The 24,808-nt window shown below is 35.2% G+C and overlaps 2 protein-coding genes across 26 annotated transcripts in view; one reads left to right on the forward strand and one right to left on the reverse strand.

The window, feature by feature from the left end:
* ACVR2A (activin A receptor type 2A) overlaps positions 1-12,578 on the forward strand; it is an 86,510-nt gene extending 73,932 nt beyond the window's left edge. For all 3 annotated transcript variants that reach the window (XM_054549362.2, XM_054549363.2, XM_063712797.1), the window contains 6 exons: positions 459-602; positions 1,621-1,766; positions 3,427-3,541; positions 6,178-6,316; positions 10,656-10,786; positions 11,708-12,578. In XM_054549362.2, the coding sequence (XP_054405337.1) occupies positions 459-602; positions 1,621-1,766; positions 3,427-3,541; positions 6,178-6,316; positions 10,656-10,786; positions 11,708-11,902 (870 nt within the window). In that variant the 3' untranslated portion in view covers positions 11,903-12,578. The remainder of the gene's footprint in view (positions 1-458; positions 603-1,620; positions 1,767-3,426; positions 3,542-6,177; positions 6,317-10,655; positions 10,787-11,707) is intronic.
* A 2,427-nt stretch (positions 12,579-15,005) lies between these two features.
* ORC4 (origin recognition complex subunit 4) overlaps positions 15,006-24,808 on the reverse strand; it is a 92,880-nt gene continuing 83,077 nt past the window's right edge. For 16 of the 23 annotated variants that reach the window (XM_009237693.4, XM_063712506.1, XM_054548716.2 and 13 more), the window contains 4 exons: positions 22,095-22,203; positions 21,248-21,343; positions 21,099-21,166; positions 16,906-18,652 (listed from right to left, as the gene is read on the reverse strand). In XM_009237693.4, the coding sequence (XP_009235968.1) occupies positions 18,464-18,652; positions 21,099-21,166; positions 21,248-21,343; positions 22,095-22,203 (462 nt within the window). In that variant the 3' untranslated portion in view covers positions 16,906-18,463. 23 annotated transcript variants of the gene reach the window in all.

The following is a 24,808-nucleotide window of genomic DNA, read 5'->3' on the forward strand; positions in this document are numbered from 1 at the left end:
TTTGAAGGATGTTTGATATTATGTTAGTTTTTGAAAAGAAGAAATTTTCTGTTTAGAGGAAGTCATTCTGCCGGAATTTCATCTTTCAAGGAGATTATTCTGAATAGTACCACAAGTAACTTCACACCATGGTGAAATTACAATGTAATACTTGCAGTAACTTATGTGTTGCCATTCATTGTAAGATACAGAATGCAGTGTTTCGGATCAACTTCTGTGTTTGTAAACTAGAAACACAGAAAAGTACGTTTTGAGGGAATGGACAGGGCAGGCATTTAGTATAAATTTGTTAACCTATTGTCAGAGCTTTTTCTTATTACAAAACAGAACAAAAAAAATTTTTAATACTTTTTTGTTTTGTTTTGTTTCACTTTGGAACTTATTTGAGTAATCTCTTAGGCATGGTTTATGAAACCTGTATTCCTTGTGTTCTTACTATTCTTTCTTTTTGACTCTAGGACAAACAGTCATGGCAAAATGAATACGAAGTCTACAGTTTGCCTGGAATGAAGCATGAGAACATATTACAGTTCATTGGTGCAGAAAAACGAGGCACCAGTGTTGATGTGGATCTTTGGCTGATCACAGCATTTCATGAAAAGGTAAAACTACTTAACGTTTTACTTTAGTAAAGTCTGAGTTGGCCTGCCTACCTAATGCTGGCTATAAATCCCTCAGAGTTATTTTTCGAGACATCTTATAGTTGATTAATATTTAGCCTGAAAATAAAAATCATTCTTGAATAAAAATCTTTTAAAAGGTAGTTTATTTTAATAAAAGAGCAAAGATGGCAACTTTTTAACCTAAAACTCTACTCATATAAACTACCCTTTTGTTCCTTATTTCTTGTGCTGTAATTACTCTTACAAACATTTATTTTAGTATAGGTAATGCTTAGTAATTTTCATTTACCATTTACAATTCATTTTGATTACGTGAACCATTTTTTTCAGTTTTAATCAGTCTTGCTTAGTGACAAAACCAGAGACAGGAAATTTATCTGATCTTTGATCTGTCACTAACTTGCAGGGTAATTATCACCAAAACATAATTGCTAGTTTTCCTCAATTTTTCTACTTTTAGAGTCAGTGTGAAAGTACCATTAATGAAGTAGGAAATTATGTTTTTGGTAATTGGTTTCATCATTGTGAAATGTAAGTGGTTCTTTTACTTCTCTTATCTTGACCTAAAGGACAACAATAATCTAGAGGAATATTCTACATATTAGTTGTTATTTTATGTTGTTATTTTGTGTTCTGCTAGTCCCATGATATAACAACTCTATAGTCAGGATATTTTAACTTTTAAAATATTTTCTAGAACCTTAGATTTTCAACTAGACTTTTAAAAAAAAAAAAAAACTTGTCTTATAGATTGGTGGAAATTGACTATTCTTGTAACAAAAGTTTAAAGCTCTGGTATTTCTTTCTGGTCAAATGTTTATTAATGTGAAATGGAAGGAAATTTGAACCATTTGAACCATTCCAGAAAGATTGTTTCTTGGATATTATTTTTCCCTGAAAGGGAAACTCACAGCCTCTTATAGGTAAAAAGAAAAGTCTCCTTATACATATGGCCTTTGTCAAGAACATAAGTTTCTTTTTTTCCCTCTTTTTTTAGGGTTCACTATCAGACTTTCTTAAGGCTAATGTGGTCTCTTGGAATGAACTGTGTCATATTGCAGAAACCATGGCTAGAGGATTGGCATATTTACATGAGGATATACCTGGCCTAAAAGATGGCCACAAACCTGCCATATCTCACAGGTAGACTAAATTTATATTGTTTTCCCAGATAATTGAGTATATATTTACTAAACTTTTAAGCCCCTGGGTAAATTTTAATTTTTCCTTTGTTATGCAATCGTGCTTTACAAGACAGTCGATTTTCATTTGTTTTTTAAAATTAGCTTTGAGATTGGCCAGGAAGTATTTTTTGGATAATGTATATGTTAACATTATTGGTAAAGTTTAATGATCTACTTCATCTCATTTCTGAAAACATGATTGAAAATAAACTATATTTTCTCGATCTCAAAGGAAAAAGACATTTGTTTTACCTCAAAACATGATTTATCAGTAGGGATTATTATCCAAGGGCATGTAATGAAGGAGACTTTGAATGTCTTCCTTCCTTGTTTTTTGAATGACCTTCTTATCTTTACCCTGAGACAAGTCTTAGAGGGAGGCATCACTTAAAACAGTTGTCCAGTGAAGAAATAGTACTTAGACCCAATAGTTGTCATGCCTGCAAAAGGAAAAATGATTGTGTCTTAAACATGGAATTCAGCTTGCCATGTATTTAATTTTCTTGAATGTGGGATTCAATTTGTTGTCTCGTGTTCCATTTAAAGATGGTTGTTTGAAAAGTAGGCATTAACTGATTCACGGAACAGATACTTAGCTGAGTGCCACCAGGTGATGTTTTAGGTTGCTGGGAGGCACTATTGTAAGTCAGCCTCTAATTTAGGTTCTGATTTTGCAAACTTTAAATGACGTCTACCTCAGAAATAACTCTTTCTTCTCACTTTCTTACATGCAGTCTATTGGCCTCGTCTTCGATTTTCCCTTGCCCTACCTGGTCACATAGGGAATTAATCCTTAGGGACCCCCAAAGTTATTAAGAAAAGGGCCTGAAAGTCTTTTGAAACTAAGACCGATTGGCTTTTATAGCATTTGGGAGTGTCTACTTGTGCTTTCAGTATCCCATTCTTGGTCTATATGTCTGTACATAAATTTAACCACTAGTCATTGGCATAGATGTATTTAACTAGGGTATAGTAATCTCTAGGATGAGCCAGTTGAGACAGGTGTGTAGAAGAGGATATCTTACTGCCTTAAAACTGTTACCCTTTTCAGAACACCAGGATCTAGCTAGAGCAGTGTCTGTTTATGGTAAAAAGTTTCTGTTATTCATTCCATAAGATGCTTTTCTACAACCAGGTGGAAGAATATAAGAACCTCTATAATAAGGGATTATTCTAAAATGTAGGTCTCTACCAATAAGCAGAAGGCCCCAATTCAGCTATTTTTTAAAAATTTCTTCATTTTGCTTTAAAATTTCAGTTTATATGGGAGTTTGCAAGTAAGAACTCTGAGATGTTATCTTAAAAAACAGTAGTTTTATGATTGGTAGGTAGGTGACATAGATAACATATCTTTTTGGCATGGCAGATTTTTATATAACTGCTTTATAGGTATGATTCTTTCTTATTGTCCATGTTATGAATCGGGGTTTGTCACCGTGCTCTTGTGTTTAAGGCTGCATGGGGCTCTGAGCTTTTTCTCTCTCCCTTTCTCTGCATTTCATAATTTTAAGTAACTATTTTTTCATAGTGTACATATTCCCCCTCTTTTCTCCTTTCAGTAAAAAATTTAAAAAGGCAACTAGTTTAAACTTAATTTGAATACTCTTTTTATTTGCAAGGGACATCAAAAGTAAAAATGTGCTGTTGAAAAACAACCTGACAGCTTGCATTGCTGACTTTGGGTTGGCCTTAAAATTTGAGGCTGGCAAGTCTGCAGGCGATACCCATGGACAGGTAAGGATGATGATTATAAAACGTAAGAAAAAATAAACTTGTTCCATATTTTCTTAGAATGGCATGTCCGGACTGAATTAGTCTAAAATTGTTGTGGTGTTTAAATCAGCATCTAATAGAGTTATGTGTTAAAGTTTCTGAGGAAGACATTTTCATATGATGGTAGAGGACTCAGGTGGTTTAGATCAGGCACTTTGTAAAGCAACCCTCAGACACATGTCATAGGATTCTTTTTGAAAAATTGATCAAAGAATAATCCAACACCTTTTAACAGACCTCATTCTTAGGGAATTCTTCGTATGAACTCAGTAGTTTTAGTCTGTTAGTTCTTTCACCACCTTAAGAAGAGTGGAAGAATAATTAGTCACTATCCTTACTACCGTGTATTAAGATTCCCTGTCCATTTTCCCATGCAATAATAGTTCATTGCTTCTTGTTGTTTACTGCTTCATTAATTTCTTTAATCAACTTGATGGCTTTTCTCCAAATTCTCTCCAGAGTTCAGAGCACTTGTAAACCCCTGAATTAGGTAACTCGTCACACCTCTGTATACATCTATGTGCACAGAGATCTTAGTAATGGGAACCTCTAGGGAGGCCAAAAGGGAAAAGAACATTATCCATACATTTTATTCTCAGAAACTTTGAGGCTGGAAAAGATGTTTTCATTCCTACAAGATCACCTTTTATTTTTATTTATTTATTTATTTTTGAGACAGAGTCTCGCTCTGTCACCCAGGCTGGAGTGCAGTGGCATGGTCTTGGCTCACTGCAGCCTCTGCCTTCCAAGTTCAAGTGATTCTCCTGGCTCAGCTTCCTGAGTAGCTGGGATTGCATGCATGCACCACCGTGCCCAGCCTAATGTTTGTATTTTTAGTGGAGATGGGGTTTCACCAAGTTGGCCAGGCTTGTATCGAGCTCCTGACCTCAAGTGATCCTCCCACCTCGGCCTCCCAAAGTGCTGGGATTATAGGCGTGAGCCACCACGCCCAGCCAAGATCACCTTTTAATCAGGGAAACCAGTTCAACCTAAAAGGTGATATTTTCTGCAAAGCTAAATGATTCAGGCCTTCGACATTATCATTTCTTCATCTTTCATGTCATGTAAGTTATTTGGCCAACTAATTCTTAGGTTTCTTTTCCCCAGCATATCCTATTGGTTCCTGAGGACACGTTTTTAAGCAGTCATGGCACCACCAATTTTGGCAATATTGACTAACCGTTTAAGAATGTAGTTTGGGGTAATGGTCAGTAGCCATATAGCTCTAGAAAAGTTGACTGCAAATGTATATCGGAATGGAGGCAATTTTGTGGAGAATACTACCAAGATTGTGTAGGAAGCCTGAGGACAAACTTCTAAGCTAATTGAATGATGACTATCATAAGACTAAATTCTGGGAACATATTCTTAATTTGGTACCTCATAAGCCCTCCCTCAGTTTTTGAGAAAAAAAATTTGTGACTCATTCATGTCATATTTTTAACTCCTTCACAATTGGGTTTTATGATTAGTTAAAAATTATTGGCTTACAGTAATGACTCCTTGACTTTAGATTTCATGGACCAGAAAATTTCAGAAATATCTGGAGGGACTTGCACGTTATTGCACATTTTATATAGTACAAAGAACACATAAAAGAGGGAACATTTTATGTCAACATGGTAAATAAACCATAATCTTATAATAAAAGAGGTAGGTACTTTGGATGGCATACATTTACCTGTAAGAGAAAAGTAGGCTTTAGGGAAACACTTGCTGATAGCACAATTAAAATAATTATTCAGAGTAGTAAGTTTTTTAAAAGTAGAGCCACTTTTCCCTTTAATGTGTTCTCCTTGAACTTTAGTCTTAGTGATCTGTCTTTATTCTTAAAAAATATCTTTACATGTATATTTGCATAAATTGCCCAACTTTTAGTCTAGAGTAGAGATTATAGCCACCTAAGGATGGAGCGTTATGGACGTACCAATATCTAGACTACTCTCTAGTCCTAATACATCGCAAGTATGTTGTGATATACCCAGCTATCTCACAAATATTTTTAAGCATTCGTATATGAATGTTGTCAAGCACCAACCAAAGCTAGCTGTACTAGCTTAGTAACCATAGTTACAGTACTAAGAAATACCAAATTGTTGGGGACAGATATAAATAAAGGACTCCAAGATAGAAGAATTTATGAATAAACAAATACATAGATTTTGTACAGATAGAACTTTTTAACATCAGTCTGTCCTTTACTTAGCTAATTCTTTTTACAACATTTTATTAGTTTTTTTAATATAGAGAAAAGACCTCAAAAAAAGTTTTTTGTTTTAAAAGCTACATTTCAAACAGTATGCAAAGGTACAATTGAAAAGTATGCAGCATCCTTCTCCCAGCTGACAATTGGTTCAGTTTCCTGTGATTACATCGAGAAAGGGGGACATAAAAACTTCTAAGTCTGTACCAGCATAGTGTCTGTTGATATATTTTTTAAGTATATGGAGAAAGGATCTTTCTGTTTATACGCTGTAGTCTGTATAACTTACCCTGGTAATAGACCACATTTGGTTTTGATTCATCTTACAGAATCATACAGTGTTAGTTCATAAAGTTAATGAATGAGTACTCTTTGCTTTTAACATCTTTTTCAGGTTGGTACCCGGAGGTACATGGCTCCAGAGGTATTAGAGGGTGCTATAAACTTCCAAAGGGATGCATTTTTGAGGATAGATATGTACGCCATGGGATTAGTCCTATGGGAACTGGCTTCTCGCTGTACTGCTGCAGATGGTAAGGGAAAAAATATTTTTAAAAAAGATATATATGCCTACCACACATGAATGAAAAGGGATGATATACCCCAAGGTAATATTTTAAAGTACAGTTTTTTTTTTAATTGACTCCAAGAGATGGTAGAGAATTCAGGAGGCAGAGGAGCAGTGGGTGGGGTAGGAGAGGAAAGGAATTGCTATGTATTGATCCTTTACCATTACTAGCTATGTTGCTGGACATTTCACATACCTTAAGGTTATTTCCTAAAACGGTTTCAGAGGTAGTTATTATGCTTTACATATGAGGAAATTGAGATGCAGAGAAATAAAGTAGTTTGCCTACTTTAGCCGCAAACTGGTGAATGATGAAACCTAGATTTGAAACTCTGATCCAGACATAGGGAGAGGTCTGCTTTAAGGTCATATGGGTCCTGACCCCAGGTTAAAGGGTTTCTATTACTTGTTCTTGTTATTGAAGTCCATGTTCAAGTCTTATAGATATTTGCTTTTATTTATTTATTTTTCTGGGTAAATTTTCAGACGATTTTTCCAGTGTGACAGAACTATAGTGTTTCGAGCACTCTGTCTGTTAGTACTCCTTCATAAGGTCTTTACTCTGTCTTCAAGTATGTTGCAGCATTTTTTGTTTTGAATAATATAAGGCAAACTTGCCGACTGCTAAACTCCTAAACAGATGTAAATGAGCTTGATCTATTTCTTAAGTTTTAATTTATAATTGCCTAAAAACTGCCTGTGATTGTCAAAGACCATAGAAGAAATCGTGAATATTTTAAGTTATAACCAACGTAACCTATGTTACTAACAATATTTTATTTTCTGAGTACTGTAATAGGCTCTCGTTGTAGGACACACTGCCACTGGAATATGAAATTCAATATGGGGTACTATTAAAGGGAATTTAATAGAGTGCTCAGAAATGGGCACTCTATAGGCATTCTTCCAGGATTGAGGGATTGGCTTGGGAGTCAATGCCAAACCTAAGAAAAGTTGAAGCAATTTTGGAATAATTTTAGAAGTCTTTAGAAAGAAGAGTAAGAATTCAGAGTGTTTTGACTCTAAGAGGAATTACATTTATGATGTGCATTTATGGAAGCAGAAGTAGGTTAGATGGCAGATGTTATAGGAAAATATATTTTATAAGAACTTTATTAATGTGAACTCTCCATAACAAATCATTGGATTAAGTAATTTAGGAGACACAAGACCCTATTCTCAAGTAATATACAGTTTAGTTAGGGCAATAAAATATATCCTGGACAATTAACTCTAGAGTAAGTTAAGTGTGAGTTGTCTAGCCCATTCCCCGGTACATAGGTATTCAATAAATGTTTCTGGGTTAGTGCAATACTTAAGAAATACAAGCATGTGTTTTAGGAGTTTAGGGGAGAAATTGCTTTGTTTATGGGGAAGAGAGGTTTCAGAGAAGTTCTTTTGGAAAAAGAAAAGGCCTGATACTGCCTTTTCTTAAATGCCATGAAATAATTTCAGAGTCAGGCATTTCTGACTCTTAAGTCAGAACCCAATTGTTAAGTCAGAAATTGGGGTAGAGAGGATAGTGTGAGCATTGATTGCTAAAGTAGGTGCTTTCACATTTGTTGATGGTTACTTGTTTGTTAAATGAAGTAATTCTCAAACTTTAATGTGTCATACCAGATTCTTAGGAATCTTGTTAAAATTTAGATTCTGACTCAGTAGGTCTGGGTTGAAGCCTGAGAGTCTACATTTCTTAAAAGCTAAGCTACCAGTTGATGGCAGTGTTGCTGGCCTGTACTAGACACCTCAGAATGTCAGTACTTTGTCACTGGAAGTACTCAAGCAGAGACCAACTGTCCAGCCATAAATAATTCTTATATTTGAAGAGGGTTAAGTTAGATGACCGCTTTATGATTCATTGTATTCTATCCAGGAGTATTTAGTGCATTTCAAGAGCTTCACAAAATTTGTGTTTATGCACACATACATCTATCTGGTCATGAGATTGCTCAGTGGTGACCTGTGTCTGTCAAAGGAAGGCACTCCAGTGATTGAAACCAGACTTCAGAGTTATTCAGAGAGTTGGGTTCAATTCCAGCTCTACCGTTTAGCAGCTGTATGTCTTTGTGCAAATTATGTAACTTTCTGAGCTTCTTATCAGTAAATAGAGGTACTGCCATCTTAACCCTGTGAAGTAAGTAATATATGTAAAGTTCTTGATCAGGATAGGTGCTCACTGGATGTTAGTTATTATTAACTCCTAAATACAATTTTCTATTTATCTGAGTAGGCCTAAGAAAAAAGGAATTATTTATGTCGTTTAATCTTGTCTGTGAAGGCACATCCTGACTTGTTGGGACCCCTAGTTGGAGAGCCTGTTTGTGATTTTCTAAAAAATAAACATGTACTTTTTGGCAGCTGTTGTGAGGGAGTGCAGAGAAGAGGTATGACTCTGAGGTGCATAATTCCTCATGTGGGGCATGCAGGGGGTTTGGATATGCCATAGAATAAACATGGTTATAATAGATTGAACCTAGAGCCTCCAGAGATGGAAGCACCACTGTTAACATTCTTATCTGAATTGTAAGGATTAGGTACCTTAAAGGGATATATATATATTTTTTGAATTATTATTATACTTTAAGTTTTAGGGTACATGTGTACAACGTGCAGGTTAGTTACATATGTATACATGTGCCATGCTGGTGTGCTGCACCCATTAACTCGCTATTTAGCATTAGGTATATCTCCTAATGCTATCCCTCCCCCCTCCCCCCACCCCACAACAGTCCCCAGAGTGTGATGTTCCCCTTCCTGTGTCCATGTGTTCTCATTGTTCAATTCCCATCTATGAGTGAGAACATGCGGTGTTTGGTTTTTTATCCTTGCGATAGTTTACTGAGAATGATGATTTCCAATTTCATCCATGTCCCTACAAAGGACATGAACTCATCATTTTTTATGGCTGCATAGTATTTCATGGTGTATATGTGCCACATTTTCTTAATCCAGTCTATCATTGTTGGACATTTGGGTTGGTTCCAAGTCTTTGCTATTGTGAATAGTGCTGCAATAAACATATGTGTGCATGTGTCTTTATAGCAGCATGATTTATAGTCCTTTGGGTATATACTCAGTAATGGGATGGCTGGGTCAAATGGTATTTCTAGTTCTAGATCCTTGAGGAATCGCCACACTGACTTCCACAATGGTTGAACTAGTTTACAGTCCCACCAACAGTGTAAAAGTGTTCTTATTTCTCCACATCCTCTCCAGCACCTGTTGTTTCCTGACTTTTTAATGATTGCCATTCTAACTGGTGTGAGATGGTATCTCATTGTGGTTTTGATTTGCATTTCTCTGATGGCCAGTGATGATGAGAATTTTTTCATGTGTTTTTTGGCTGCATAAATGTCTTCTTTTGAGAAGTGTCTGTTCATATCCTTCACCCACTTTCTGATGGGGTTGTTTTTTTCTTGTAAATTTGTTTGAGTTCATTGTAGATTCTGGATATTAGCCCTTTGTCAGATGAGTAGGTTGCGAAAATTTTTTCCCATTTTTTAGGTTGCCTGTTCACTCTGATTGTAGTTTCTTTTGCTGTGCAGAAGCTCTTTAGTTTAATGAGATCCCATTTGTCAATTTTGGCTTTTGTTGCCATTGCTTTTGGTGTTTTAGACATGAAGTCCTTGCCCATGCCTATGTCCTGAATGATAATGCCTAGGTTTTCTTCTAGGGTTTTGATGGTTTTAGGTCTAATGTTTAAGTCTTTAATCCATCTTGAATTAATTTTTGTATAAGGTGTAAAGAAGGGATCCAGTTTCAGCTTTCTACATATGACTAGCCAGTTTTCCCAGCACCATTTATTAAATAGGGAATCCTTTCCTCATTGCTTGTTTTTCTCAGGGTTGTCAAAGATCAGATAGTTGTAGATATGCGGCATTATTTCTGAGGGCTCTGTTCTGTTCCATTGATCTGTATTTCTGTTTTAGTACCAGTACCATGCGTTTTGGTTACTGTAGCCTTGTAGTATAGTTTGGATATTATATAACCTTAATTTACAAATACTGATTGTTCCTTATGTCCTCTGTGCAGATGGAAATAGGCATCCTTTATACCTAGATAAGAAAGCTCCTTATGCAATCTTTAAGGGAATTACATGCCAAATTATAGACCTTTTCATTTCCCATACATTAGTTTGGTCACACTGTGGTATAAGTACAGTTGAGAGTCTGTTTCTCTTCTGTCCTCATAGCATGTAAACAGTTGGGAAAAGGTGACAGAGTATATTTTAGAAAGTTTGTACCAGTTTGAAAGTCAGGAGGATTTTAATGAAAATGATTTATTTTACTTTTCTTACTTTTCAGGACCTGTAGATGAATACATGTTGCCATTTGAGGAGGAAATTGGCCAACATCCATCTCTTGAAGACATGCAGGAAGTTGTTGTGCATAAAAAAAAGAGGCCTGTTTTAAGAGATTATTGGCAGAAACATGCTGTAAGTTATCCAGTTAGCTTTTCATTTGAAATTCCAATAAAACACTTTTCAGAGGAATTATTTATCTCTGCACATTTCTTCTTCAGGTATTTTCTGGGAGGTGATCTTCACACAGGATATTCTAGAGTTCTAGAGGCAGAATTAGGGCTATGTCTGTATACCCCTGAAGGTGATTGTAAAGTTATAGAGCTTTAGAGGGCTTTTGTCTCAATGGTCCTGTGCAGAAGATTGTGTCATCTATTTAAAAAGTTTCCCAGGGAAAAGGCATGCCAGACTCGGAACCTGTGAATAGTTGGGTAACTTTGCTGATGACCACTTCCAATATGATAACATTTTAAAGAGTTTATGAAGCACCAGGTTTTCTCCTCTCCATGGAAGTTTGTTGTAGCCTTTTGATTTCGGCTTAGAGAAGACTTGCAAGTCCTAAGAGTGCTTTAAAACTAGAGACCAGGCACATAACAGTATTGCCCTGTTTATTTTGGTCTAAATATAACTAGAAACATGGCTAAAACCAGGCAGAGAAATTTCAAGGGTGGCTTTCTGATCTTCTGTTTAATTGTAAGATAGAAATGCTGATATTAACTAAGAAAACAATAAAAATTGGTAGGTCCCCTTTTTTCCTTGATTTTTGAGTCCAGTTGAAGGGTTAGCATTGAAATGACCTGGGTTATGAACAAGGGATAGAGATTTTTTTTTGGAGTTAAAAAAAAATTCCTCTTGTGATAGTCTCATGCTTAAAAAAAAAAAAAGTTCTCTTTGTGCTTTTCTTTATGATTCTGCACATGGTAGTCAATAAAAGTGAATGCTGACAGAAACTTCTTTGACCCAGAAAAATAGCCATTTCTTCATGAAAATTTTATTGTTTCCTAATAGAAAACAAAAATTGCTGTGGCGTTTGAGTATATGTTTTTCTCCTTTTAGGGAATGGCAATGCTCTGTGAAACCATTGAAGAATGTTGGGATCATGACGCAGAAGCCAGGTTATCAGCTGGATGTGTAGGTGAAAGAATTACCCAGATGCAGAGACTAACAAATATTATTACCACAGAGGACATTGTAACAGTGGTCACAATGGTGACAAATGTTGACTTTCCTCCCAAAGAATCTAGTCTATGATGGTTGCACCATCTGTGCACACTAAGAAATGGGACTCTGAACTGGAGCTGCTAAGCTAACGAAACTGCTTACAGTTTATTTTCTGTGTAAAATGAGTAGGATGTCTCTTGGAAATGTTAGGAAAGAAGACCCTTTGTTGAAAAATGTTGCTCTGGGAGACTTACTGCATTGCCGACAGCACAGATGTGAAGGACATGAAACTAAGAGAAACCTTGCAAACTCTATAAAGAAACTTTTGAAAAAGTGTACATGAAGAATGTAGCCCTCTCCAAATCAAGGATCTTTTGGACCTGGCTAATGGAGTGTTTGAAAACTGACATCAGATTTCTTAATGTCTGTCAGAAGACACTAATTCCTTAAATGAACTACTGCTATTTTTTTTAAATCAAAAACTTTTCATTTCAGATTTTAAAAAGGGTAACTTGTTTTTATTGCATTTGCTGTTGTTGTTTCTATAAATGACTATTGTAATGCCAATATGACACAGCTTGTGAATGTTTAGTGTGCTGCTGTTCTGTGTACATAAAGTCATCAAAGTGGGGTACAGTAAAGAGGCTTCCAAGCATTACTTTAACCTCCCTCAACAAGGTATACCTCAGTTCCACGGTTGCTAAATTATAAAATTGAAAACACTAACAAAATTTGAATAATAAATCGATCCATGTTTTGTAACAAATTCACTGTGTTATTTTAGGAAAAAAAGGTAAGCTATGCTTAGTGCCAACAGTAAGTGGCCATTCGTAAAGCAGTGTTTTAGCATTTCTTGTGCTGGCTTGTAATGGAGGGAAAAAAAGTGCTGTTTTTTGAAAAGATGGTGTCATTTCCCCCTTCTTCCCATGTTTTAAAGCCCCATCTTATATCCAGTTCCCAAAATTTGCATACTTACCTATTTTTTTTTTTTAGGTGTGCTGTGTTTGGGGAATATTTGAAAATTTAAAGCATGATTTAAAATTTTTTTAAGTGAGCTGTGACACTGGAAAGCTCTTCATTTTATCTTTTAAAATAGAGTTTTTTCTATTTATATATGTAAAATTGTAGTGTATTTCTTTTCACCAAACAGTGTGTGGGACATTCTTTATCACTGTTTTAGGATCACCTCAGGAAGTGTTGTTACCCAGAATTCCTCACTGTCTGCTTTGAGACTTGTAACTTTATCACTATACTTCTGCTTGGTGCCATCTTGTCAGAGTAATATTTGATGTCTGTGATATGTAAAGAATTATCCTAGGATAGAGATATTAAACTTTAAGCAGATTTCAGATGTTACTGCTTTAAAACAAATCAGGGATAACAAATTAAACGTGTAACTTAAAATATGCAATGACATTTAGAGGTAACCAGTGTTGATATAGATAGCATAGCCTAGCCTCCTCCCCAAAATTGCTTTTACAACTAACACTGATATTAATTTAGGATAATTCATGCCTTATCCTTGCTAAGAAAATGGAATTGATGGTAGGCAGGTGCTAAAGTGCTTTTCAAAACAATATTACGTTAGAATACAATTGGATTCTTCCTCAAATTTATACAGGCCAAAGTAAAACATTAATTTCCTGAATTTCCAGATTACCAATCAATAGCCAGTATTATGCTGTGTATTTCTGTCAGGTCATTTTAAAATCCATGTTAATTTTATAAAAGAATTTTTTACATGTCACTGTCAGGAGCTCACTGTGAATGTGTTGTCTTCAAATGGTTATTTAACCACACAGTACACTACATTTTACATATATGTACGTAATCTCTGGGAATAGTAAATTATGTTATTTATAAACAATACATAGGTCAACAGACTTTAAGCAGGGAGGAAAAGAGTAATAGCGTCTGTGTGCTGCAGACCATTCAGAACTGTCACGTGTGTCCCCATGGTCTCATTCATTGTATTCCTAGCAATTCCCTTTTCAATGTTGAGTTCACCTCTTTATTTCACAAAGTACTTGGTCTCTCAATTTCTTGATCTGGTTTTGCTTCCATTTAAAAACTAATCAAGAAGGGAAAATATTGAGAATGTGCATACAAGAAAATCATTAATTTCCTGAAGATGAATTTCTACCTGTTGTGAACATTTAACTTTCTTTTTAAAAGTTAAATCAAAACAAAAATAAACAAGGGATATTATGATGAATGTTTGGCTTATGTGAGTACTAGAGATAAAGCCAGTTATTCACAATATAAAATGTTTTCAAGTTAGAAAAAATTTTTAGAAATCCTGGGTATTGTATTTAACCGTAGCTAACCAATTTTAAAACTTGTATTCTTTTGAGAACTATTATTAATAGAAAAACTTTTTATAAGCAGTAAAATAAGAATTTTCCAGTGACTACCTGTCCTTATACCTAGTCTTGTTAAAACTTCCTTTTGCAGGGTATTTAGTGTTTGGTTTACAGTCAGTGCAGAGTGGGCAAGTTAACAAAAAGTTTGAGCTAGAGATACTGGAAAAAAAAGATCAAAGAATGAGAAAAATGGTGATCCATTTTGGGGCAAACAGAGACCCCCCAGATAACTCTTTCCTCATGTGTATGGTGCTCCTCATGACTCGTCTTGTATTTTGCCTTTCTGATACCCATCAGAACTGCTGCTGCTCTAACTTATACTCTTTACCTTGCCCAGATCTCCGCGTAAGGAATGCTTTATGATCAACTTGCCATAGGACTGATGGATTAACCAGTGTTCGGCTTTATTTGAAGTCTATGCCCTGCACAGCTCTTGTATGTATTTTAGATGCTAGAAGTTTTTTTTAGCATGTGATGTGTGATTCTTGTTTGAATTCTAGGTACCTTGTGAATTCCAGAAAAAGAGACTGTGCTTTACGATTGTTAGTCCCATGAACTTGCACTATCTATCTTTCATGGTGATGTTTTGAAAATACAATCAGGAAAAAAACCAACACCTTTGGAATTTAAAATAGAATCGTATCATGAAATTTAAAAAGAATCTCTTCTGTTGCGTTTCCTCACCCCTAAGTAACAGCTACATTTAAGTAAAATGCAGGTGGTAGGGGAAAAAAAAACCATGGCCAGATGGTGGTTTAGTGGAATAAACTGATTACTGGATTTTTTTTTTTTTTTTTTTTTTTTTAAAGAAAGAAGCTTCATCACAGATATTTTCCAGTTTCTCTTTTATACTTTTTTGAAAGATTACTTTTTAGGAACATTTGGTATGATATGCATAAAATTATTTATCAATTTATGGGCAAAATGATACAAGTAGCATCTTGATTGAACATCATTTACCTCAGATATTCAACCAGCAGTACGTTTTTTATGCAGTCTCAACCCATATCCCATTTGTTACCTCTCAGAATATTGGTAAGCAGTTATTTTCGCTTTACTCTGTATTTCTTGTGTTTTGGGCACAGGTTATTGTACTACTGTCAAATTGTACTTGCTATTTTTTCTGCAAGTATTTAACAGAAAGCTTAAAATCCCCATAAAACCCCACCTTGGATAAGTGATTGTTAAATATTGTACAAATAAAATGTATGCTATCCCCATTCCATCCCCAAGTTAAATAAAAAAATGAATATGGTACCATTTGCATATGCAGTTTTTCTTTAGCTATGTGTTCTTAAAGGGGAGTGGTAGCTTTGTAACTTATAGTGAGGCTTACGCCTTGACAACTGCAAGAATGAGGATAGTGGTGAGTGAAGGGAGATTTGTTAATTATGGCATTTCCCTCTATTATTATCGTCTAAACAGATTATATTCCCACTAAAGTATGTGTGTTGGTCCTGCCAGTATTAGGAAGCCTGAGGCTTGTTGGCATTGTGTCACACAGTACACACCAATGGATTCTCAGATTTTCTAGGGTAAAGGTGAAGGATGGGGCAGCACTTAGGTTATGGTGGTTTGAAAGAAACTGAATTGCTTTCTAAACCAGATGAGGATGAGAATGCGAACCATGGTGAAATATGCATGGAAACTCTACAGAAAGACTGAAGTGTTTCTTACAGTGTTTTCTGCAAAACGTGATTCGTTAGGACATTAACAGGTATTACGTTTTCAACATATACAGCATTATGATACAGTAAGTTTGGACCAAACAGGTATTCATTCCCCAGAGCCTTTCACATGCATGAGAATCAGTCATTTTAACAAGAATTCTGTTTCTGGTGGGCCACTTGAAGGGAACACAGATGTAAAAACACACTGAAATATTCCTCCTTCGCCTGCTTTTCAGTCTGAGGTAATCAGATTGAAAAGCAGGAGTTCATGCATTTTTTGGTTCTATTTTTCCTCCTCTAGTAAATGAAGAAAATAAGCTGTATGTATAAGTTTACATTATTCTTGAACCGCTTTTTAAACTAGGGTTTTTCAGATTTGTTTTTACTGATGACAGTTTAAGCAATTTAAGAGACAAAGTTAGCTCAAAACTCTTGTGAATAGATTTTAGCTTTTTTGTATGAGGGAATATGGAAAGGCCAACAATCAACACTGTTCCTCCCCACAAAAAATGCCTTGGGAATATAATAGGCATATACTTCATTTGTGTAACTTTTCCTAATGTATTTTTTTTAATTTGCTTTATAACGGTTTCATGTTTGTTTACCTCAATTGGTAGTCTTAAAATCTGTATATTTGGTTATTGATGAATCTTCTGTAGCTCTTATGTAGCCAGTGAGACAGATGAGGGCTGTCAGCTTTTAAGTGACATCTTAAGCTAATAAGAAATTGCAATCCTCAAGTCATTTCTTGAGGCTGTTACCCTTTAAGACAAATAATACTTCCCTCAAATAGTTCAGAAAATTTTTAAAAGGATCAATTACAGCACAAGTGTAAAATTCTTGCTTCTAGTATATAATAGTGATGTTACCATGTTAAGTATTTTGATGAAATATCCCCTAAAGATGTGTAGACTATGGCGCAGAATCAGTATGCAAGCCTTAGCTTGAATGAGACTGCTGAAAAGTAAATGACAGGGATCTGAATACTTAGAAGGCTTAACTTTTTGCAGGGAAGGAAAGGCTATGTATGCAAAAGAATAGGTTGTAACTACTGAAGAGCTACTTTTATGCTCAGAAATCTTTTATTCCACTTTGTATCCAAGATTTCATTAAAACATTGTTCCTTAGAGCATACTTTTAAGAACTATTTGGTAAGGAATCCACTGTCGAACTTCAGGTCTTAATAGCACTGGCTTTGGTGTTAAACTGAGTTGAATTCCAAGCCTGTTGGCCATTCCCAGCATTGCCACTGCTGTATTAGTTTTCTCATCTGTAAATAACAGTGCCTACATCTCACAGGGCCTCTAATAGTTAAATAGATTGTAAGCTGCACAAGCATAGGGACAGTCTGTCTTTTGTAAACCTCCCATGCACACAATAGACAATCAAATATTCTTGAACAAATGAAGTCACTAAGTGCTTATTAAATTTCATTTTAAATACATGCCTCTGTTAATTCATGGATCTTGGAACTTACTTAAAAGACAATGCTTTGACTGACATTTCCACATTCCTCATAGGGATTTACTTTTTGATACAAACAGGTTCAGTTAACATTGCCATACACATCTCATTACTTTTGGGAGTGCTTTTCCAGAAATCTCTGGTACAGTCACGTCACTTCATGATGGGGCTGTGTTCTGAGAAATGTATCTTTGGGTGATTTCATCACTGTATGAACATCACAGAGTGTACTTACACAGATCCTGATGGTATGTATATAGCCTGTTACACACTTAGGCTATACAGATAGCCTAGCCTATTATTCTTCAGCTACAGCACTGTACAGAATGTTACTGTAATCATACTGTAGGCAACTGTAACACAATGGTAAACATTTGTATATTCAGACATAGAAAAGGTACAGTAAAAACATGGTATAATCTTATGAGACCACCCTTATATATACAATGTCACTGACCAAAATGTTATGTGGTGCCATGACTATACTTGTTAAGAAGGCAAATTCCAATCCTTTCGACCCATGGTAGGCTCAACAATCTGTAATTTTAGAAAATCCTACAAGGGATTCTGATGTGGATGGTATGAGTACCACATTTTGAGATGTCTAGAAGAAAAATCTTCAAACTCCTTGGCCTTTTTCTTCCATGGAACCATCTTCTGACTAAGCTGGTTAGTCTCTTGAACTAGAAAACCTGGGTCTGGGATAGAATCCAAAATTTGCATGTGGACAGAAAAAAACACTGCAGCAAACCTGCTGTACCAAAGGTTACTTATTATACTTCAGTGCTTACCTTTTTTTTTTTACTCCTTTGGTTTAAGGTTTGTAAAGACATCTAGCCGTTAGATTGAAGTGAGCTCTTCAAATAGACCATTATATATGTAAGTGTTAAAAAAGCACATGGTCTAGTCCCTAAAACAGTCATATTTTATTCTTCTGAACAGCTACTTACAAAGTAATCTCAATCACTGAAATCATAAATCATGTAACTGTTCATGATTAAAAGGCAAGACACAGCCAAGACAGTAGATGTGCAAGTCTCACATAAATACAAAAATGTTTATAGAATGTTTAGTGTATCATGTTAATGGACAATAGTTTTTCGTTCTCTACAGAAGTATGAATGAAATGCCAAAGTTGAAGTCACTGGTTATATTCATAACCAGCTTAGTGAGGATGTTGCCCACTGCCTCACATCTGTAGGACAGTTGGGATATTTCTGCAGAGCATTCATAATTTGAGTATTATCCAAAAGCAGTTTCATCAGCTGGTACTCTCTCTGTGAATTTCCTGAAGTTCTTTCCATGGGCTTTATTAATTCTAATTGCTGCAAGTGTTCAAAAGCCTGAAAGATGAAATAAATAGTTTAGGTTGAATAGGAGAGGAGAGTGACACAACTCTCCTGTTCTCTCCCAGAGAACAGTTAGCATTTTGGTCAGCTGCAGAACAGAGTACTGGGAAGCAAAATGTAACAATCAATAGGATTAAAAAAACTCTCACAACCCCATGAAAACTCACATTATCAGGTAAAACAGTGTCAGTACACACTTACTTGTCCATATATTGTTGAATGTAAACACGGCAAACTTTAATTCAATATATACAATATGGTTTTCTTCCTAGCCTCATTCTCTATCATAGCTCCTCCTAGTACTTTAATAAATAAAGTGTTTCCAGTTCTCTGTAAAAACCTAAGAATCAGATAAGACTTTCTGATCGATTCCCTAAGCTACTCAGATTTGCATTTATATTTTGTCTGTCTCTATCTTTGCTTTGCTATGTAAAAAGTTAACACAACTGTAACAGAGGGAGGCAGAAAAAGACCCTTGAGTCAACTAGGCATATTCAGCTGATCCTGTAAGTAAAGGATTCAGCAGGGTAGTATGGACATGGAGGAGAGGGGACAGGCTCCTGTTTCCTCTAAGAAGTCTGACTGAGACTGTCACAACCTTCCATCTTCCCCATCTTAATAGGGCTCTTTCCTGTCTGCTTCCTCTTATCCTTAATATTCATGTATTATGTCTTTTCTAACCTTGAGTGTTGTGTTAGGTACGTTATTAGGTTATGAAAAAAAAAACCATTAAATCATGATATACTAACCATTAAATAATGATACACTGAAATAGATTCCTGAAGATTCTATTATATTCTTACAACTCACTGTAAAAAACATCACTGGAACATATTCTCTATGTATCACATAAATTCTTCTGATAGAGAAACAGCTCAGATACCTTCATATTTGAAAATGAGAAAATACTGGAGGCTGCAGGTGTCAGAGCTGAATAGAACTGTGCAGATTTAAAACATTTCTAAATAGCAAAATACTTCATTATTGAAAATTCAGAAATGAGCAGCTACAAATTATTGAGAATTTAAATGCAGGCTGGGCGCAGTGGCTCACGCCTGTAATCCCAGCACTTTGGGAGGCTGAGGTGGGCGGATCATGAGGTCAGGAGTTCGAGACCAGCCTGACCAACATGGTGAAACCCTGTCTCTACTAAGAATACAAAAATTAGATGGGCATGGTGGTGCACGCCTGTAATCCCAGCTATTCAGGAGGCTGAGGCAGGAGAATCGCTTAACTCAGGAGGCAGAGGTTGCAGTGAGCCAAGATTGCACCCACCACTGTACTCCAGCGTAGGCAACAGAGAGAGACTCCATCTCAAAAAAAAAAAAAAAAAAAAAAATTAAATACTTGGGTAACCTTTCCATTTTCACAACTCTCACAAAATAAGACTATTAGGGGGAAAAAACCCTCCAGTATTGTAAAATACTTTTCCTGTTTCTTTGAAGAAATGACAATGCTCTGTACTCATTTTTGTTGCTACAAGAAATGAAATTCTGATTACTAGGGCCTATAAGGGATGCCAATGGACTTGGGGAATCAATCCACTGTTTTAAAAGTTTCTTTCCTTAAAATCTTCAACAGCTGCACTGTCCACACTAGGCTACTGAGCACTTCAATGTGTGACTCAATTTTTATTTAAACTTAAAAATGGATATTTAGTTCTATTAGAAAAGTCTGAGCATGTTTAGAACAATTTCAAAATGTAAATTTACTTTCTCAGCTTTACATTTTATGGAATCTAATCAGCAAGAATTTCCAGTAAATAGGCCATTGAGATGTGCTGTAAGTATAAATGTACACCAAATGTTAAAGACTTAATTCAAAAGAATGTAAAATACCTTACTGTTCTTCTATAATGATTATAGAATGACACATTTTTGATATGTTGCATTAAATATAATATATAATTAAAATTACACCTTTTTATTTTTCTTACAGGTCCTAGAAAATCTAAAACTACATTATGTGGCTCACATTATCTTTGTAGTGGACAATGGTAATCTACATGAAGTCCTGAAGTTATAAAACTCATGACTCAGCCCCCAAATAACGCTTTCTCTGTATGCCCTCACAGGCCAGTGAGATTTTGTCTTTTAAGTTTCTTAATGGCTCTAACTTTCATTTTTTTCTCCTTTTACTGCTGAGATTATAAAAGCCAATCCTTGGGTTGGAAAGGGAAAGGTTATATCGCACACTATACTGAATAATTGTTTTTGGGATGCAAGTGCTCTGAAGAGACAGCAGAGGGCAGTATACCTCCACAAACTAAACTGGTCGCTTCCTCAGATTTTTCCAAAATATTTTTAGATAATTTTCTTTTTTGAAAAAAATCTCTATAATACATAATGTTTAAAAATGAAAGTGCAATTTTAATACATAATCAAATTGGATGTAAAAAATATACTTGTCTGTAGAAAAATAACAGCAAACTAAATCTTACCTTCATGACAACAGGTTTTTCAAAATTATAAACAGAATGCGCTTTCCTTTGAACAAACTTCTGAAACTCTGAGTAGAAAGCAATGACAACATTATACCTTCAAATAAGCAGTGGGGAAGAGTCAGAAAACTACTTAAGTCTCATCTCACCATTATAGACCATTTGAAAATTAAATGGCTCTTCCTCATAGATGTCATTTAAATGTTTCATTGCTATTATAAGACAGATTTCCAAGACTGATAGACCTACAGTAAAAGGGAAAAAAACTATCAGTTTAATGACACATAAGACTGAAATAACTGTTCTCCAAAGAATACAATATAGTGAAAGATCTATAGCTTTGAGGGGTGAAGCAGGTCAAGATTCTTCTAGATTTCAATGTGTTTCAATCACTACTATCTATATAAATTTAAGTTACTTAACCTCCCTGAGCTTAGTTTTTTTCATATCTGCAAAATAAGGATAGTTTTAAACTTTTAGAAATGTCACAAAAATTAGCGAAATATTATCAGGCACTCAACATATGGCCCACAGTAAACAAAATAAACTTCAATTGTTATGTGACTTTAAATCACATAGGGCCTTTGGGTAGGATTTATCTAGAGACTTCCTAAACTCCTGGAAATTATATCGAAATTTGTGTATTCCTTTTTTCCCTGGAGACAAAAAGGTTCATTACATTTGCAAAAGGAAATAACGAACCCAAAATGGCTGAAACCCAGGGAATGCTCTTCAGTAGCTCTTGATACAATGATAACATCAGCAACATAGTCTTACCTGGATTTCCAATGTGGCAAAAGAGGCACAGCGTCAATTTTTTTTTTCACTTTAAATGGGAGTGATAGTACCTTTAAAAGGACTAGGTTAAAGGCTACATGGATACGAAAGTATTTTATAAAGCATTATGCCCATGTAAATTGTAATTTTAAAAACATTCCATTATCTAAATTCAAAGTTTTAAAAACCACAATTTAAAAAATAAGGCTGGGTTCTCACCATGTACAATATTTGCTTTCGAGTCCATGCTACACAGTTGGCTTGCTTCTATTAGATCTACGGCAGTCATAAATGGGTGTGATGCTGTTACTCGATTTAAAGCAAGCATCTAGGGAAAGATGGATCAGAAAAACAATTACGTATTTACATGGGCATTTTGGAGATACTGTGCAAAACTTCTGAATTTGTATAGTTAATTCTTAAGTGAGAGTAAATATTAATGCTTAGGAAGGTATTCTCAAATTCAGCTCTATTAAAATACAGTATTTCAATTTGTGTGTCACATAACTGCAGATGTAAAGCATAAAAAAAGTTCCTGCTGCTCTCTCTAACCCATCCCACTTGCATAACTTGTTTACTTAATGCTCGGAAGAACAATGTTTAAAGAGGAGTAGGTCAAGGAGAAGAAACTGAAAATAATTAAGAATACTAATAAAAGCCCCAAACCCAAGCCCAAAAGGCAGATCTATGCCTTACTCGTTAACTTTTTCACCACCCAATCATCCAGCCACGTTAGTATTAATTTAGACAGAAGTTAGCTGTTTTATGTTCAATTGTACAAAAAAGAAAAAAAAATACCACATTTATACTCAGGAATAACTCTCCTTGAAAGCACAGTCTCCTTCTCTTGTGCTGCTTCTCTGTTCAAAAATGAACAGAGGTCCTGGACCAGAGTTGCTACTCAAGTATTTGAAGATTTCCTTTCTTCCTTCTTTATTTGTATTTTTCATGAAAGTTAAATTTGGTCATTTAGGGTTAGAAGATTTAGCGGATAAAAATGCATGACCTCTGGTTAAATTTCAATTTCAAATAAATAGTTTCTTAGTAGTATGTGCCATGCAATATTTGGGATACAATTATTCAAGAAACTCTCCTCCACCTTAACAAGGGCGCAACTGATTAGCTGGGCAGAGAGTTTGGCAATCCTTGTCCTTCATTCTCCTACTGGTTGGGACCTAGATTGCCAGTGCTCCCTCCCTTTCTCTCTCCTTTCTTTTTTCCTTTAATTATTAATTTTTTTTAATTTTTATTTTTTAACTTCATTTTTCCATAAGTTACCGTGGTATGGGTGGTATTTGGTTACATGAGTAAGTTCTTTAGTGGTGATTTGTGAGACTTTGGTACATGCATCACTCGAGAAGTATACACTGCATCATAGTTGTAGTCCTTTATCCCTCACCCCGCTGGAAAACAATGTGGAGATTCCTTAAAGAACTAAAAGTAGAACTACCATTTGATACAGCAATCCCACTACAGGGCATCTACCCAGAGGAAAATAAGTCATTATTTGAAAAAGATGCTTGCATGTGCATGTTTATAGCAGCACAACTCACAACTGCAAAATCGTAGAACCAACCCAAATGCCCATCAATCAACGAGTGGATAAAGAAACTGTGGTATATATATACTATGGAATACTACAGTCATAAAAAGGAATGAACTAACAGCATTTGCAATGACCTGGATGAGACTGGAGACTATTATTCTAAGTGAAGTAACTCAGGAATGGAAAACCAAACATCATATGTTCTCACTGATATATGTGGGAGCTAAGCTATGAGGACACAAAGGAATAAGAATTTTTTTTTAACATATACAAAGGCAACAGAGAATAATAAATATCCATGACTACTTTCCCTGCTTAAGAAATATGATTTTAGAGTTGAAGCCCATCTCCTCCGGATTGGACTCTACTCTTCCCCACATAAAACCACCAAGTATGTCTATACTATTAGGTTGGTGCAAAAGTAATTGCCATTTTGGGCACTGAAAGTAATGGTAACTTTTGCACCAACCTAATACTGTATAATTCTACTACATATACATGTATTATACAACAGAGTAATTTTCAACTTTTATATAAATATATTGTATCTTCACAACTCTCTTCACTGTGAGGTTTTACCCATGTTGAGGCAGTATCAATTCTGGTTTATTCATTTTTTTGTTATATTTCTTTGTATATATCCACAATTATTCATTTCCTAATTTCCTATTGACAGACATCTGTCATTTCTTTTTTTTCCCAATTATAAACAAGACTGCAATAAACAACCTTGGACATGTCTTCCTGTGCATTAGGTAACCAGAGTTTCTCTAATTAGTGTAAGTATGTTTCTCTAGTTACCTAATTTGCTAAATTGCTCTCCAAAGCACTTACACATATTTATGTTGGCAGCAGCAATAAATATTAATAGTCACAGTCATGATACCATCAAGCATAACCTTTAACACCCACTAGATTGGCAAGAAAAAAAAGTTTAATTGTAGTATTTCTCTGGTTACTGGAGAGGCCGAAAATCCGTAATCTATAATGAGCTTCCACAGTAAGACAATGACAACAAATAATGGGATGAGCTAAGAATATGAGTAAGCAGCCCTGAAAGCAGAATCCCATATGACAGAAAACAAGCCATTATTTAATTCATTACCATGAATTAAAAATGTAATAGAAAAATGGCAGAACAATGGCCGTTAATATTGACAATACTGAGGCAGAGATATTTTCCCAGATGGAGATGTGTGTGTGTGTGTGTGTGTGTGTATATATATATATATATATATATATATGTATATATGACAAAATCCATGTATATATATATATATATGACAAAATCCATATATATATACACACACACAGACACACACACACACACCTCCTCTAAAAATTACTAGTCCCCAAATTCCTTCATGATAAAGACAGCTGTTGCTGA

This window comes from Pongo abelii, chromosome 11, assembly GCF_028885655.2.
Source record: "Pongo abelii isolate AG06213 chromosome 11, NHGRI_mPonAbe1-v2.0_pri, whole genome shotgun sequence".
Classification (NCBI taxonomy): Eukaryota; Metazoa; Chordata; class Mammalia; order Primates; family Hominidae; genus Pongo; species Pongo abelii.